The following is a 13,837-nucleotide window of genomic DNA, read 5'->3' on the forward strand; positions in this document are numbered from 1 at the left end:
AGTCAAATTAGATTACAGTCTACTATGTTGAAGACATTTTGCCGTCCATTGTGTATGGATTTTATCTCACTGTTTGAAGAAAAAACACCTTTGGCATCAAGTAAAACTTTGCAAATTAGGATGATGAAATCCTAACATTTAAATACATTTAGATTAAAACACTTATAGCATCTTTTAAGTTATTAAAAAACATTATAAAAACATTATATTTCTTTCTTCAAATCTTTTCACCTTGCATCATTCAAGAGCCATCAACGGTCATTTTCAACACTGGCGTCGTCATGCTCATTGTCACTACAAAAGAAATGTACGATTTATATAGTATCACAGTGATGCATATCGTAAAGCTGCTATTACACTATCCTATATTAGCAGTTTTTCATCCACAGGCCAAGTTATAATTCACATCATGTTTAGCCAACGAACTGTGAGAGAGAATGCAGCAGTTGTAGAGGAAATAAAAAACATATAGGTGTACTACTATGGCAAGTGGTATTTACAAATAGTGGCAAATAGGGTGTGCTTAGTAATTTTTAGGCTGTTTCAAGACCATTATTCTAAAATAGCAGGATGCCCTTAATGGACAAAACAAGCATACATTAATATTCACTATATATTTTGACCCATGCCAATAATTATTCTTTATACTACCCATTCTAATGTATACATCAACATGCCATATACATATTATCCACAGGGCATGTAATAATAATATAGCTATCTAGCTTACATTTTTGCAATTCAACGCACACATTTGGTATAGCATTGCTTAAAATGTGCTGAGATGAATCTTGTTAGCTACACACAATGCATCAGTAGTTCTAGGCTGCAAGAGAGCATGCTGAAATATAAATAAGGACAATCTGTTCACAGGTAATCGACTCAGACACAAAATCTGCTTTGAATACAGGCACATCTGGATTGTAATCATCTTCATGCTTTTCTCATTGTGCCAATTTGCTCTCTAGACTTTTACACACACATACAAAGCACTAATATCAGCAAGATGACCTTGAATGTTGACAGTCAAGGTTAAACGTGCACTCCCCTTTCTAATGGACTACATCAAGCTCAGTGTATCTGTATGCATTCCTACATTGCAAAGCAGTGATGGCTATCACTCAGAATAGGGAAGCTGGTTAAATAGGAATTCCAAGTCTGACAGCATGTCAGATACAAATAAGAGAATCTTGTTACTGATTCCTAGTTTTTCATTTAGAGATAGTCTAAACAAAATAGAATCCACAAGCTGGATAAAGAGGTTTAAAGGGGCAGCCACCACAGGAGACATCTATACAAATACGCAGCATCATGAGTCACCTTGATCTCCAATGTCTTCAGTGTGAGAACATGTTGCACATTAAAAATTTGGATATTAAGAATGAGAGAAAAAAATCTGCTCTCAAGCAATATGCATATATAACGTGGAAACTTGTTTGTGCAGGACCCTCAGCAAGTTTTGTCCCTGTATGTTTTTAAGGGTTCCTATAACCCTTTCCTCTCCAATTTGTTTAGCTTTATTATGCCTGATCTTATATTATACTGATCTTGTCCACCCGTCTTTTAATTGAAAAAAAAAAAACACTATTAAACAGATTAAAACTTACCTCCTTGCTTCATTTCCACGCTCAGTCTGTCATCACATAACATTATTAATGGTCTGATCAAATGCTTCTCATAGAGAAGCATCTGATTTTAACGTTTCACAGACTCGGAGAGCACGCACGCTCTCTAGACCAGTGAGGGGAGGCTTTGATAAAAGGAAGTCTGTTCCCAGCATGCAGTGCGTACTCATGACAGATGTTTTTGTGCACAGAATTGATATTAGACAGCAAAGAACTGAGTGTGCTGGGGTGCAACTAAAGTATGTGCAGCGTTTCACACAGAAACGCTGCACATACAGACTCCTACAATATTGACCATTTCTAAAAGTAGAAGTGGTCATGGTGGTTGGAGTAACCTTTAGCTTATCTTATTGCAACTATGTGTTTGTTGGTCTGTCTATTTTACAGTGTTACAAAATGTGTTATCGCTCTATAACGGACAACAATATTATATTCACGGATAGGCAGCCCCGTTAGTTGGCAATTAATAAATGGGGTATGCTAAAGGACCTTTCCTGCTGTAAAAGAAGGAAATTAACCATTTTCTATACAAAGAAAATAAAAACAACAATAAATAATATACTATTGTTCCTTTCATTTTCTACATTATTTTTGACTTTTACCACCATCTGGACAGTGTCCAATCAACACATCCAGGGTTAGTCTACATAGACTGGTACTCCCATGATCCACAGCCAGTCATTAGGTCATAGGTTACAGCAACAGGAATTCTAGAGGATGCCTATCACTGAAACAGCCAGCAATCTCTTCAGTTTAAATTGATCGCAGTGTACTGAGACATTCTACAAGGGAGGCTTAAATGTGACTTGTCTAAATAGCATAGTCGTTCAATAAAAATTCACTATTGCAAATTAATACAGTGCAGAATATGTCAGAAGAAATCATTATAGCAGTGGCATGGGAGCTGAATTTTCATTAGATATGTATTTTAACCCAAGAGAAAACACAGTTTTTTTTCACAACGTATATGCATAAAATGGTTTGCTCACTGGTACATTCTTACCTAACACTGAGACAGACGAACAATGCTATTGGGCGGATGCTATACAGGATTCCATTGACTCTACGCCAGACTGTGCTCTAGCAATCTTTATAAAATAATTGCCTAGCAACAGGGGTGCATGCTAGATAGGAGGATTGATTTTTTTTCTTCCTTTAATGAATCTCATGGTGGAGGCAGGAGGTTTGAAAATTGGCTGGGAATATAGAGTGGGTGCCAGTCTCAGTCCCTGCTGCTTTTTCAGACACGTAATAAGGACTTCTCTAATGATATACTATAACACATGTATCTTTATTTTTTCAATTGTTTAATGATTTTGAGTAACATTTTTTTGTTTTGTTTTGTATGACTTTCTTTTTACACTCAATTTCTGAGAAACTGCATTTCTAGAAAAAGATTTTTAGAAAATACTCCTGGATAATAATAAACGGATTAGTTATGAATGTACTTTCCCTAATAAAGAGGAAAATCTCAGAGGATGTAATTGGATATTTCCCTGAATGCTGATGAAGAATATTAGAGAATTTCAATGTTTAAGTATAAGACCCCTGGTGCTTGTTTGTGTCCTTCTGACAGACAGTCTATATTGATTTGCGAGTCTTACGTCAGTTGTGATGACTTATGGCTGTAACACCAGATTTATATTTTGCTTTTTTTAGTGTTAATGAAAATGGTGTCAATGATCTAGATCTAAAACATTTCTACTACATGGTCCAAAGTATGTTGGCATGTCCAGTGCATTTTCTATGTTATTTATTTATTCACCAACAGCACCCTTAGAAAGTATGCATGTTTAGTTGAGTGCAGCCATTCTTGTTTATAACAATAATTCATAGGGAGCCAAGATGGAGGCACTCATATGCAGGAAGACAATGTGTTGATTCACACATTTAATTGTAATACATAGTTCTTACACATACGGGTTAAGCAAGCATAATGTTCAAAATCCTGAGAAGCGATAGATCCCCTTTAAGGAGACACTCTAAGCACCAAAACCACTTTATCTTATTGATGTGGTTCTGTTGCCTAGATCCTGCACCTTATTTAAGAGAAAAGGCAATGCTTACATTTCTCCCAAAACACCCTCTAGTGATTGTTAGATTGACAGCTACTAGATGCACTTCTTCGTGAAGACCTTCAATTATTGATAGTCTTCATGTTTGCAGTTGTAGAGGTTTAAAAGCATTGGATTCAATGCATCCAGTTTATTGAACGAGGCAGTTGCTGAGCGTGTGCCATTAGAGGGGTATCTAGGTTTCATGGCACCTGGGATGGAAGTGCATTTTGGCACTCCCCCATCCGAACCGTAGACTTTTACTTTGTGTCTTACTCTGTACCCCAACCCCTTCTGTTGGCGAAATCACAGACATATTTTCATGTTAATATACATACACATTAATATTAACACATGCTTAGATTCATATACACACATACACACATATAAACAGACATACATATTAATATGCATAGGCACAGACCCATACACACAGACATTAATTTACATGCACAGCCTCAAACACACACACACTCTATTCTGTAGTCAAAGCTCATCCATGCAGTTCAGTGGTTTACTGCTGGGATCTCTCTGCACTAATTGCCAAGTGTCAGGAAGGTACAGAGTCCCCAACATGCAAATCTAAAACAGCAAATGGAAAAAGCATGTATTACCGATAGGGCTGGATTTACCAGTTTCCTCAATACGCCCCAGCCCGTCATATATATGAAGCTTGGTGTTTGTGATTGGATGGATGAATGGGACTGGTTTGAGGTATGTGATTGGACGGATGAATGTGAGTATTTTGAGTTGTGATTGGATGGATAAATGTGAGTAGTTTGGGGTATGACTATATGGTAAATATGACTAGGTGAGTGGTTGGATGGCAAGAAGTGCAAGGTGGGGTTACGTGATATATTATGTTGCTAAGTGTATGAATGTGAAAGGGTGAGTGGATATGACTGCGAGGTGAGATGGAACCATCTGACTCTGTGGATAAGGGAGTATGATTGATTCAGAGTATGTGGTTGGTTCTGTTGGTTGAGTGGCTGAATGGCTATCTGTAATGTTTTCCACCGGTTTCTTACTTGTTCACCACTTCTTTACCCCCACCCCTCACTTGTATCCCTCTTCTTTATCCTCGTTCCTTGATTGTTCCCCTCTTCTTCCCCATCCCTCTCTTGTACCCCTCTTTATCCCCATCCTTCACTTGTACCTCTCTTCTCTACTCCTTATATCACCTGTTCCACTCTTCTGACCGACAGACATAAACTCACTGACAGATACACACTCACTGACAGACACACACAGTCACAGACATGCAAACACTGACAGACACACAAATTACTGACATACACTCACTGACAGACACACAATTAACTGGCAGACACACACATCACTGACAGACACACTCTCTCACTGATTTGACACACATAGAAAGACACTCAAAGATACAAACACATTCACGGAACAAAAAAAAGGGATATTTTTCAGAACACTTTGATAAATTGTTTCCACACCTTTAAGGTTGCTTAAAGGGTTACTCACTGAGTTTTGAACCATCTGAAATTTAGAATTCTAGGCCAAAATATCTAATCTGAAAACATAGTGCAATCACACAATTTTATTTTTTAATTAGGTATTTTGGTCTACATTTTGAGATTCAATTTAAATTCAATATGAATTCCAAACAATTCACATTTTAGTGAATAACTCTGCAATATGCCAGTAAGCACATACAACACACTGTCCACAATTATGTGAATTCCATTTGTATGTGTGTGCTATTTTAATCATAACCTTTAAGCCAAAGCAACGGGTACAACTGGAAATATATATCAATATACTGTTCTGCAGTACTTTACAATGGGCAGACCAACAATCAAGTAATTATCTGGACCTACAGAAGGCTAGCCTTTTTTTAAATACATGGACGTCTCTTGTAGTAGGATCCACAGGAGAATGTGTCTGAGCTTGATAGTTGCTGGACACGCCCCTTCTAATTGTGTTTTGCGATTATTTGCCTTTAATTAAGTAGACGCTAATTAATGGCTTTTTTATTCACATGTTTAAGGTTTAGTAATCAGCTCTGACGTTGCACTGCAGCTATAATTAGTGATCCACAAAAATGCAACGAATCTGCCGCTTTTATTAAAGGATATATTTCTCTTTTTAGAAAACTAATTAACAGGACAGGTGAATAAAATGTATCCTATTTTTTTTAATTATTCCTATATTGATGTTATGGCACATATATTGATACAGCTAGTTGGTGTTTTGTGAGACTTTGATCACTTTTACAAGACTGTCTGTACTGCCAATACGCAGTGTTTACTGTTGTGTGATGAAAACTCAGCCCTCTTTCTGAGCGATGAATACCCTCTTACATCCAAAAAGATGATGACACAAGGTAACAACACATGTAATAATCCCAGCACGCACAGCTAACTTGTTATTTGATAAATGCAGCCTCCCTGACAGTCTGTGTAGCAGCTAGAGCCACCTAGTGGCAGCTATGTTGTAACTGTAACGATAAAGACATACCTCATTTGGAATTTGCTTTCTTCTTCTAATATGGACAAACGACTACCTGCACAAAAGAAACAAACAACATAAACAACAAGAATACCTACACAGGTCAGAATGTCTACAGTGTATAAATTAAATAATATCTTTAGCCCAGCATAGCATCTCTGTATTAGTTGTTTGCTGAGAAATATACGTTTCCCTCATAATATAATGTCAAGAAGTCTGTAGCGCAAAATAAACTTGCAAAAGGCAACTACAAAATATAACAAAGCAGCAGCACAATGACAGGAATCCACCTCTCAATATATCACCATCATCAATCATATGACTTAAAGGACAACAAACTTCAGATTCCATATTTGACTTCTTCTACATTTAATGGAACTTAATGATATATTTTTGAAATTATTGTATATTGATTTTTTGAGAAAATGTCGCTTTGTATCTGGTTAAGCAGCCTTTTTCTACAGTTATCTGACCAACTGCTGCTCAACCTAACTTGGCTGCTGCAGCGATTGTTCTAGGTGATACTGCAGCAGCTGGCAAGTTAGTCTGAGCAGAAACTGGAGAGAAACTAGATAATACCCAGTGTGTGTAGAGGAGGAGGCCGGGCACAGACTCAGACAGCTGAGGTGAGAAGTGAGCAAGATGATTTATTTACTGGGAAAATAGGATGGAAAGCTGACAGCATGGAGATCAGCAGGCGGTGGAGGTGACGTCTATAACAATATTGCGACCACCTAATGCACTCAGCAGTGTATATTTCACAGTATAGTGATCTCTATCTGTGCTCAACAGTGTATATTTCACAGTATTGTCAGGGTCGTCTTTAATATTGATTGGACCCTGAGCAAGCATCTGCTTGGGCCCCCTTTACCATGCTCTCCTAAAGGGGTAACTGCGGCAAGGTGAGTTTTCCAGGCCCCTAGAGGAGAATGAGACAGGGTTTGGCAGTAAGTGACAGGGTGGTGTGGCATGGTTGTGGGGTGAGTGTTACAGGGTTGGGGTGAATGTGGCATGGTTGGAGGAAGAAGTGCGAGAGCGAGGGGAGGTAAGCGTGACACGAGTAGAGGAGTGTAACGGATCCCCAATACTCCAACTGAGTATATCCACTATAGTTCTCCCAAATCCCAAGTGAAGCAGTGATTATAGCTCTGGTATACCCAAACATCAGCCTAAACTTGATGAAGGGTACAAGAAGACAGAATGACTAAGCATAAAACATAAATATGCCTAAAACCATCATAAAAATATATAATAACCACAGAAAAATTAAATCCTTAAGTAGCACTGATCTGAGTGCCCAAGTTCTCCAAATAGCGCTCTGATCCATGCAGTGTAGGGGAAACGCCACCGTGTCACATGGTCCTATGCTCAAAACGGTCCCAGGGCAATTAGTGCTATGGCCTGTGAACTTTTGGGAGCTCCTGTGGCCACAATACCGGGGGCTCTGCCTGGGTCTTGGGTAGGGTTTGTTCCCCTTAGTCACAGATACCTTCCCTCCAAACAGCGCTCCCCTGGCGGATCTCAAAGTCGTTCAAAACCCCGGACCAAGTTGTCCGGGAGCCGCACAGTCACGTCATGCTGAAATCAGTTACATAACATTCGCAGCTAAGTCCCGCTGAGGTGACCGGAAACCCACAAAGTCCTCATGCCAAATTTAGCTCCATAACGATTGCGGCTAAGTACCGCTGAGGACAATTCTCGGGTTTCTTCATGCGAACGGCCTCCAGGGAGCTAATGTTCGGTGCCATTCAAATTAAGGGAAAGTGCGGAATCAGGGGCACCCAGGGAAAGCTGCTAATGGCAGCTGGGGAGATTTAACTCCCGAACAGGGTCTTTGTATGTGGCCCAATGTCTTTGGGCAGGAGACTAGTTAGCAGACTCCTCCAGGAGTTCATGACAAACGTCCAAGGTAAGGAGCGTTTGTCACAGGGAGCTTTATGTAAAAGGGTGTGTATTGCATAGTTAGGGGATGAGTATGACAGAATTGGAGGGGTTAATGTGATAGGGTGAGTGTGGCAGGCTCAAAGGGAATTAGTGTGACAGGGTTTAGGGGTGAATGTGACAGTGCGAGAGAAGGTGAGTGTGACAGGATTAGGTGGATTAATGTGTTAGGATGAGTGTGGCAGAGCGAGAGAAAGTGAGTGTGAAAGGATTGGGGGAGCTAATGTGAGTTTTGTAGGGTGAAGGGGGTGGCATTGTGTGGAGGTGACAGGGGTATATTTGTGTGCAGTGTTGGCATTGGAATGCAGGTATTTTTGCACTGTCACATGCATAGATATGCACACACACTCAGAAACAGACAAATACATAGGAGCTATAAAAAACACAGACACATAGATACACATATGCACTAATACAAGTACAGAAACACACAGGTACACATACACACAGGTACACATACACGCTGCCGCACAAGTACACATACACAGAAACACAGGCAGGGCCTGCCTTTGGGGTGTGCGAGCTGTGCGGCTGCACAGGGCACCAGAGCAACAGGGGTGCCAGGCAGCCAACGCAGCTCGCAGTCGATCACTCACTGTCCCGAGTTATGTGTCTGCGGTAGTGCAGAGCAAGTCAAGTGCATAGTGCTGCTTTGCACTTGACTTGCGAATGGTGAGGGGAGAGCTGCGGCCGGGAATCCACTTGGGTGATGCAGAGGTCCGGTATGTGGAGGAGAAGGAGTGTGAGGGCAGGAGATTGGTAAAGGGGGGCTGGGGATTTGATGAAGGGGGGCAGGGGATTTGTTAAGGGGACTGGTGAAGGGGGGCAGGTGACTGGTGAAGGGGGCAGGGAATTGGTAAAGGGGACTGGTGAAGGGGGCAAGGGATTTGATGAAGGGGGCAGGGGATTGGTAAAGGGAGGGCTAAAGACAGGTGAAGGGGGGCTGGGACTGGTGAAGGGGGCAGGAAACAGGTGAAGGGGTGCAGGGGATGGGTGAAAGGGGGCAGGAACTTGGTAAAGGGGGGTAGGAAATTGTTAAAGGGGGCTGTGGATTTGATGAAAGGGGCAAGGGATTGGTAAAGGGGACCGACTGGTGACGGAGGGCTGGGGACTGGTTAAGGGAGCTGGGGACTGATGAAGGGGCAGGGGTCTGGCGAAAGGGGGCAGGGGACTGGTGAAGGGGGTAGGGGATTGGTAAAGGGGGGCAGTGGATTGGTAAAGAGGGGCAGGGGATGGTGAAGGGGGATGGGAATGGTGGTGGGGGAACAAAGACACAGGGGCCCAACTGCGGCCCGTGGGTAAACACAGAGATTGAGGCCCGGCTGCGGGGGATCACTGTGACAAGGGCTGGCCGTGGCCCACGGGGAAAGAAAATGATAGGGGCCTGGCCACGGCCCGCGTGGGAATACAGTGAAGGAGCCCAGTGTGGTGAAATATTAAAGCACCTAAATAAACTGTTGCTGGGCTCAAGGGGCAGCTGCTTTGGGCCCCCAAGGGATAAATGGGCCCGGGGCACCTTTTGCCCTGCGTTAAAGATGGCCCTGAGTATTGTGATCCATCTCTGCACTCAGCAGTCTATATTTTACAGTACTGTGATCTCACTCTGTGCTCAGCAGTCTATATTTCATAGTATTGTTATCACTCGGTGTTCAGCAATGTATATTTCGCAGTGTTGTTACCAATGTATATTTCGCAGTGTTGCCAGGGTTCAAAAAAATTCCTGAATTTTGCTGCTTTAAGTGAATTCACTCTTGTGTGCACCTTTAGATGTATATTGAGAGACTTTTGTCTTTTAGTTTTTGACTATATTTGGTGGATTGACATTCCATTGACATTGACATGGTTCAATATATTTGTGGATTTTAGCTAGAACAGTTAATCTCAAGTTATTTCTTTCCAGTTTTCGCTTTTATTCTGCTAGTGGAATAATATTCTTTTGAATTAAATATCAATTTGCAGTTGCCTGCAAACGGGATATACTTGTTTAACTTCCTACTATATATTGGTTTTACTATACTGCGTAATAGTATGATAAAGCACTTCCCTCTGTGAGCATACTGCAAAAGTGTAGAATATTGATTTAAAATCATCTAATCCTACTGAGGAAGTAAGTTAACAACATTTTAATTCGCCTATTTATGAGATGTGCTCATTTATTGATGCCTCTGTGTCTAAGTCAGTACAGGAGGAATTCTTTAAAGGAACACTGTAGACATTACAACATCATCTTATTGATTAAATTATAGTGTCTTCAGCCCCACCTCTCAAGTCCTACTCCCCAAAACCTTTTGTTTTAATAATTAGAAAGCATGGATTTGTGGCTTCAAGCCAAGTCTCCAGGCCATTTGTGTATGAGAGCCAGTACTTCCTGGCTCATCATTGACGCATCATGGCAACTGTCGTACATGCGCGACCACGGTCCTTAATACTCCTCTATGAGGAGCACAGGATGCTGGAGGCGTCCGACATGGAGAATATCAGACAATGAGGTGGCTCGGTGCTGGATAGAAGGAAAGTAATTTTATTTTCTTAATTTTCTTTTTTCATTTAAATTCTTTATTTTTGATGTGCATGTTAAGGACAAAGCAGTAAACGGTCTACACCTTTGAAGCATAAAAAGTATAACATATTTCAGGAGATGAGGTGTATAATAAGCACATTTTTAGAAATAGGGAATAAAGACAAGAGTGAGTAAAGTACACCTGGTCATCTTGGTCTGTGATTATTTGCAAGGGTGAGCGTATAACTCTACACGTCGGACTCCACACCAGGTAAGATCCTGACACTTGGCTTCTGATATCCAGTACTCTTTTTACAAGTCTTGCTTGGTTTTTCTGGTTTTCTATTCTATGTCTGGTTTTCTTTCTGCTGAGTTTTCTGTGTTCATTCCTATATTCCGTTCCTGGAATTCCCAGTCTCCTGGATTCCTTTAAATGTTTGTGTGACGGACCGCCTGGCACTCCGACCGGGTGCCTCTGCCAATTGATGCTCCTTGTGCTCATCGAGTACTCCAAGCACTCCACCAGACACCATCAGCACTGTAGTCCCCACTTCCAGCATTACAGCTTGGTTGGGGTCTCGCTGTCCTTCACCCACCCTAGACCCAAGACCAGGATCCAGCTTCCAGTGGGTAGACCTCTCCTCCAAGAGAGTATAACAATATTCTCTTAAAAGAGCAAGTGATTATAGCCTCGGGGAGTATCGTGATATAGCAATCCCCAAAGCAGATACAGCTGTTCCCCCCCACACATGAGATGAGACTCTATGTTGAGGGTAGGCAGGAACTTGTTTATTGGTTGCCACGACTGGCCTTATATGCAAGTCCCCATGCTAGGGGCACTCCCCACTGGACCGGAGAGTAAACCACAGCAGAAACAAATACACAATTACATTGGCTCTCAGATCCAGGACACTCCCATACATAATGAGGCAATCCCTCCCCTGTGGAGATAATTGAGTCATGGACTGTACTAACTCAATTATCTCCAGGCAGAAAAACACACATTTCAGCAGTACCATGAAAGTACCCCTAAGACCCATGGAAACCCCACAAATGTTACATCCCCTGATAGCCCCGATCTGGGTGACCAACATATGCAAAAATGAGGATATCCATGGAAGTCATATTTTGACCGACCGCACACGAGGCTCCTGCACAAAAGAGTTCCATGAATTCAGGCTGTGCGTTCGGTCTCTTCCAGGAATACCCAATGTAGTGCAAAACACCGAACGTAACAGTTCGTGGGTAGATTCAGTCTATGCCTCTCATTTGGGAGCTTGCTCCCACCGAACGCCACTCTTCTCATTAGAACGCCACCGAACATACTTGGAGATGGAAGTCCCAGCAGTATTCGCGCTGTCGAGTGTCCGATTATAGTTCCATGGACTCGATGACCAAACACCGCTGTATGTGTTCGCGGCTAAAGATGGCTGCAGCCACATGTTCGCACATACGAACGACGGCCACCCAGCTAACCACATAGAACGTTGCGGTTAAGGTGTTGATAGGGGTCAAAAGAGTCAACAAGCAGCACACGACCTTTCTGGGTGGTCGGTCCGTTCGACGGTTCATTCGGTATACGAACAACATTAGTCTGATGCGTTCGGCAACCCCAAATACCGAACCATACAAGTACAAAAGGCACGAACAGTGTCTGCAAGCAAGGTTTATCACAGGTGCCATAGTCCTGGGGCAAGAGGCTGGCAAGCAAGCCCCTCCAAGAACCAGTGGCAACATTCCTTTCGCCACAGTTTGTTTTTGTTGCCACACACAATCACACTTTGCCATTTACCTTTTCTGTCAGAGTGTTTCCTGCTAGCAGTGGTCTCATTTCCTCCACACCTTTCCTTGCAGGTAAGTACTGTGTGTGTTTTATTGTTGTACATTTAGTCATGCATATCTAGGTAGTTAGGACCCATCGTAATTGGTATACTTTGGCGCAGTTGTGGGCTGCATACATCTTGGCCATTTATGTATGTCTAAATCTCCAATGTTTATTATATATAGTACTTAGTTATGTCTTCTCTTGTCTTGCCTTGTATCTCTTGTCTTGTTTTATTTTGACTTGTATTCCCAGTTCATGTACAGTCCTGTCCTGTCCTGCCCTGTCCAGGTCCTGTTCTTGTTTCCCTTATTTATTGTGTGCATGTTCTGAGTTCTGCTTTCTGTCCAGCTCCGGTTCTGGGTTCTTCTAGTCTTGTCTTGTTTTCTTGTTTGGTGCCTGTTCTAGTCTTACCTTGTTTCTAGTACTGGATACATATCAGCTAGCTCCTGGCTTCTGCTAAAGCTGCATCAGGGCCCTGGTATGTGGCCGCACAAACCCAACACCAGGGGCTATGTGGTTACACTGCACCAGACCCTGATAGTCCTTTTCCATGCTGAGACTCCTATCATCATAAGGCATACATGGGTCCCGGTCTTCGGACCGCCACACGTGACAGTAATTGTCTCGATTAAGGGCAGTGTAAGCCAAAAGTTAGCTCAGTTTTGTCGGAGCGTTCAAAAGATGCGTCTGGCCATTTGCCCAACTGTGATGTTTCACAATATAAAGAAATCTGAGTCTACTAAATTCAGAAGTAAATTCAAAGAACTTTTGCGACCCATTAACTAATCGCACATGCTAGTGTCCAGGTCCAGAAGTATTATTGGTAGATATTAAATGCTTGATTTTAGCCAGCCACTCACACTTACCGTATGTATGAATGAATTCACCACGCAGACCTATTTTTCAATTTTGGAGTATTTTTTGTGAATTACAAATTTCTATAAGATGAGAATTTGACTATTTTAAATACGGTATATCTACAGTATGTGATGGGGTTTTACAGGATACTGTACATATAATCACAAATCCTTCCTTATTTATGTGAGTGAAGGCAAAATGAAAATTGAGTAAAAATATATAATCCACATTTTTTAGTATCCTTTTAGCAGTGACCTCTGTATGAAATCTCTGCTTTTCCCGAGTTGCATGGCATTTATTCCAGGTTTAAAACAAGTTTAAGCATTTTTTTTTTTTTTTAAATAAATGATGCAAACTTGGTATTTAAGTGGTTATATCCATCAGAGAATTTGCAATATTGACTAGAAAAACACATGGTCCATGTAATTTGTTCATAGCCAAATCACGATTTGCAATGCATTTTCATGCATTTTCTTGATTTCATCAACAATATGTACAACTGAAGCAATGTACCCTTAAAATAAGTCTACAAGTAAGACGTGAGACTCAGTGTTTTGAT

The 13,837-nt window shown here is 41.6% G+C and overlaps 1 protein-coding gene across 1 annotated transcript in view; it reads right to left on the reverse strand.

Annotated features, from left to right (window-relative positions):
• Positions 1-207: 207 nt before the first annotated feature.
• Positions 208-13,837, reverse strand: part of TMEM154 (transmembrane protein 154) — a 64,969-nt gene continuing 51,339 nt past the window's right edge. Inside the window, exons 5-6 of the mRNA XM_063458535.1 lie at positions 6,164-6,209; positions 208-294 (exon numbers count right to left, since the gene is read on the reverse strand). Coding sequence (XP_063314605.1) covers positions 252-294; positions 6,164-6,209 — 89 coding nt within the window. The 3' untranslated portion in view covers positions 208-251. The remainder of the gene's footprint in view (positions 295-6,163; positions 6,210-13,837) is intronic.

Source organism: Pelobates fuscus, chromosome 6 (genome assembly GCF_036172605.1).
Source record: "Pelobates fuscus isolate aPelFus1 chromosome 6, aPelFus1.pri, whole genome shotgun sequence".
In the NCBI taxonomy this organism is placed as follows: Eukaryota; Metazoa; Chordata; class Amphibia; order Anura; family Pelobatidae; genus Pelobates; species Pelobates fuscus.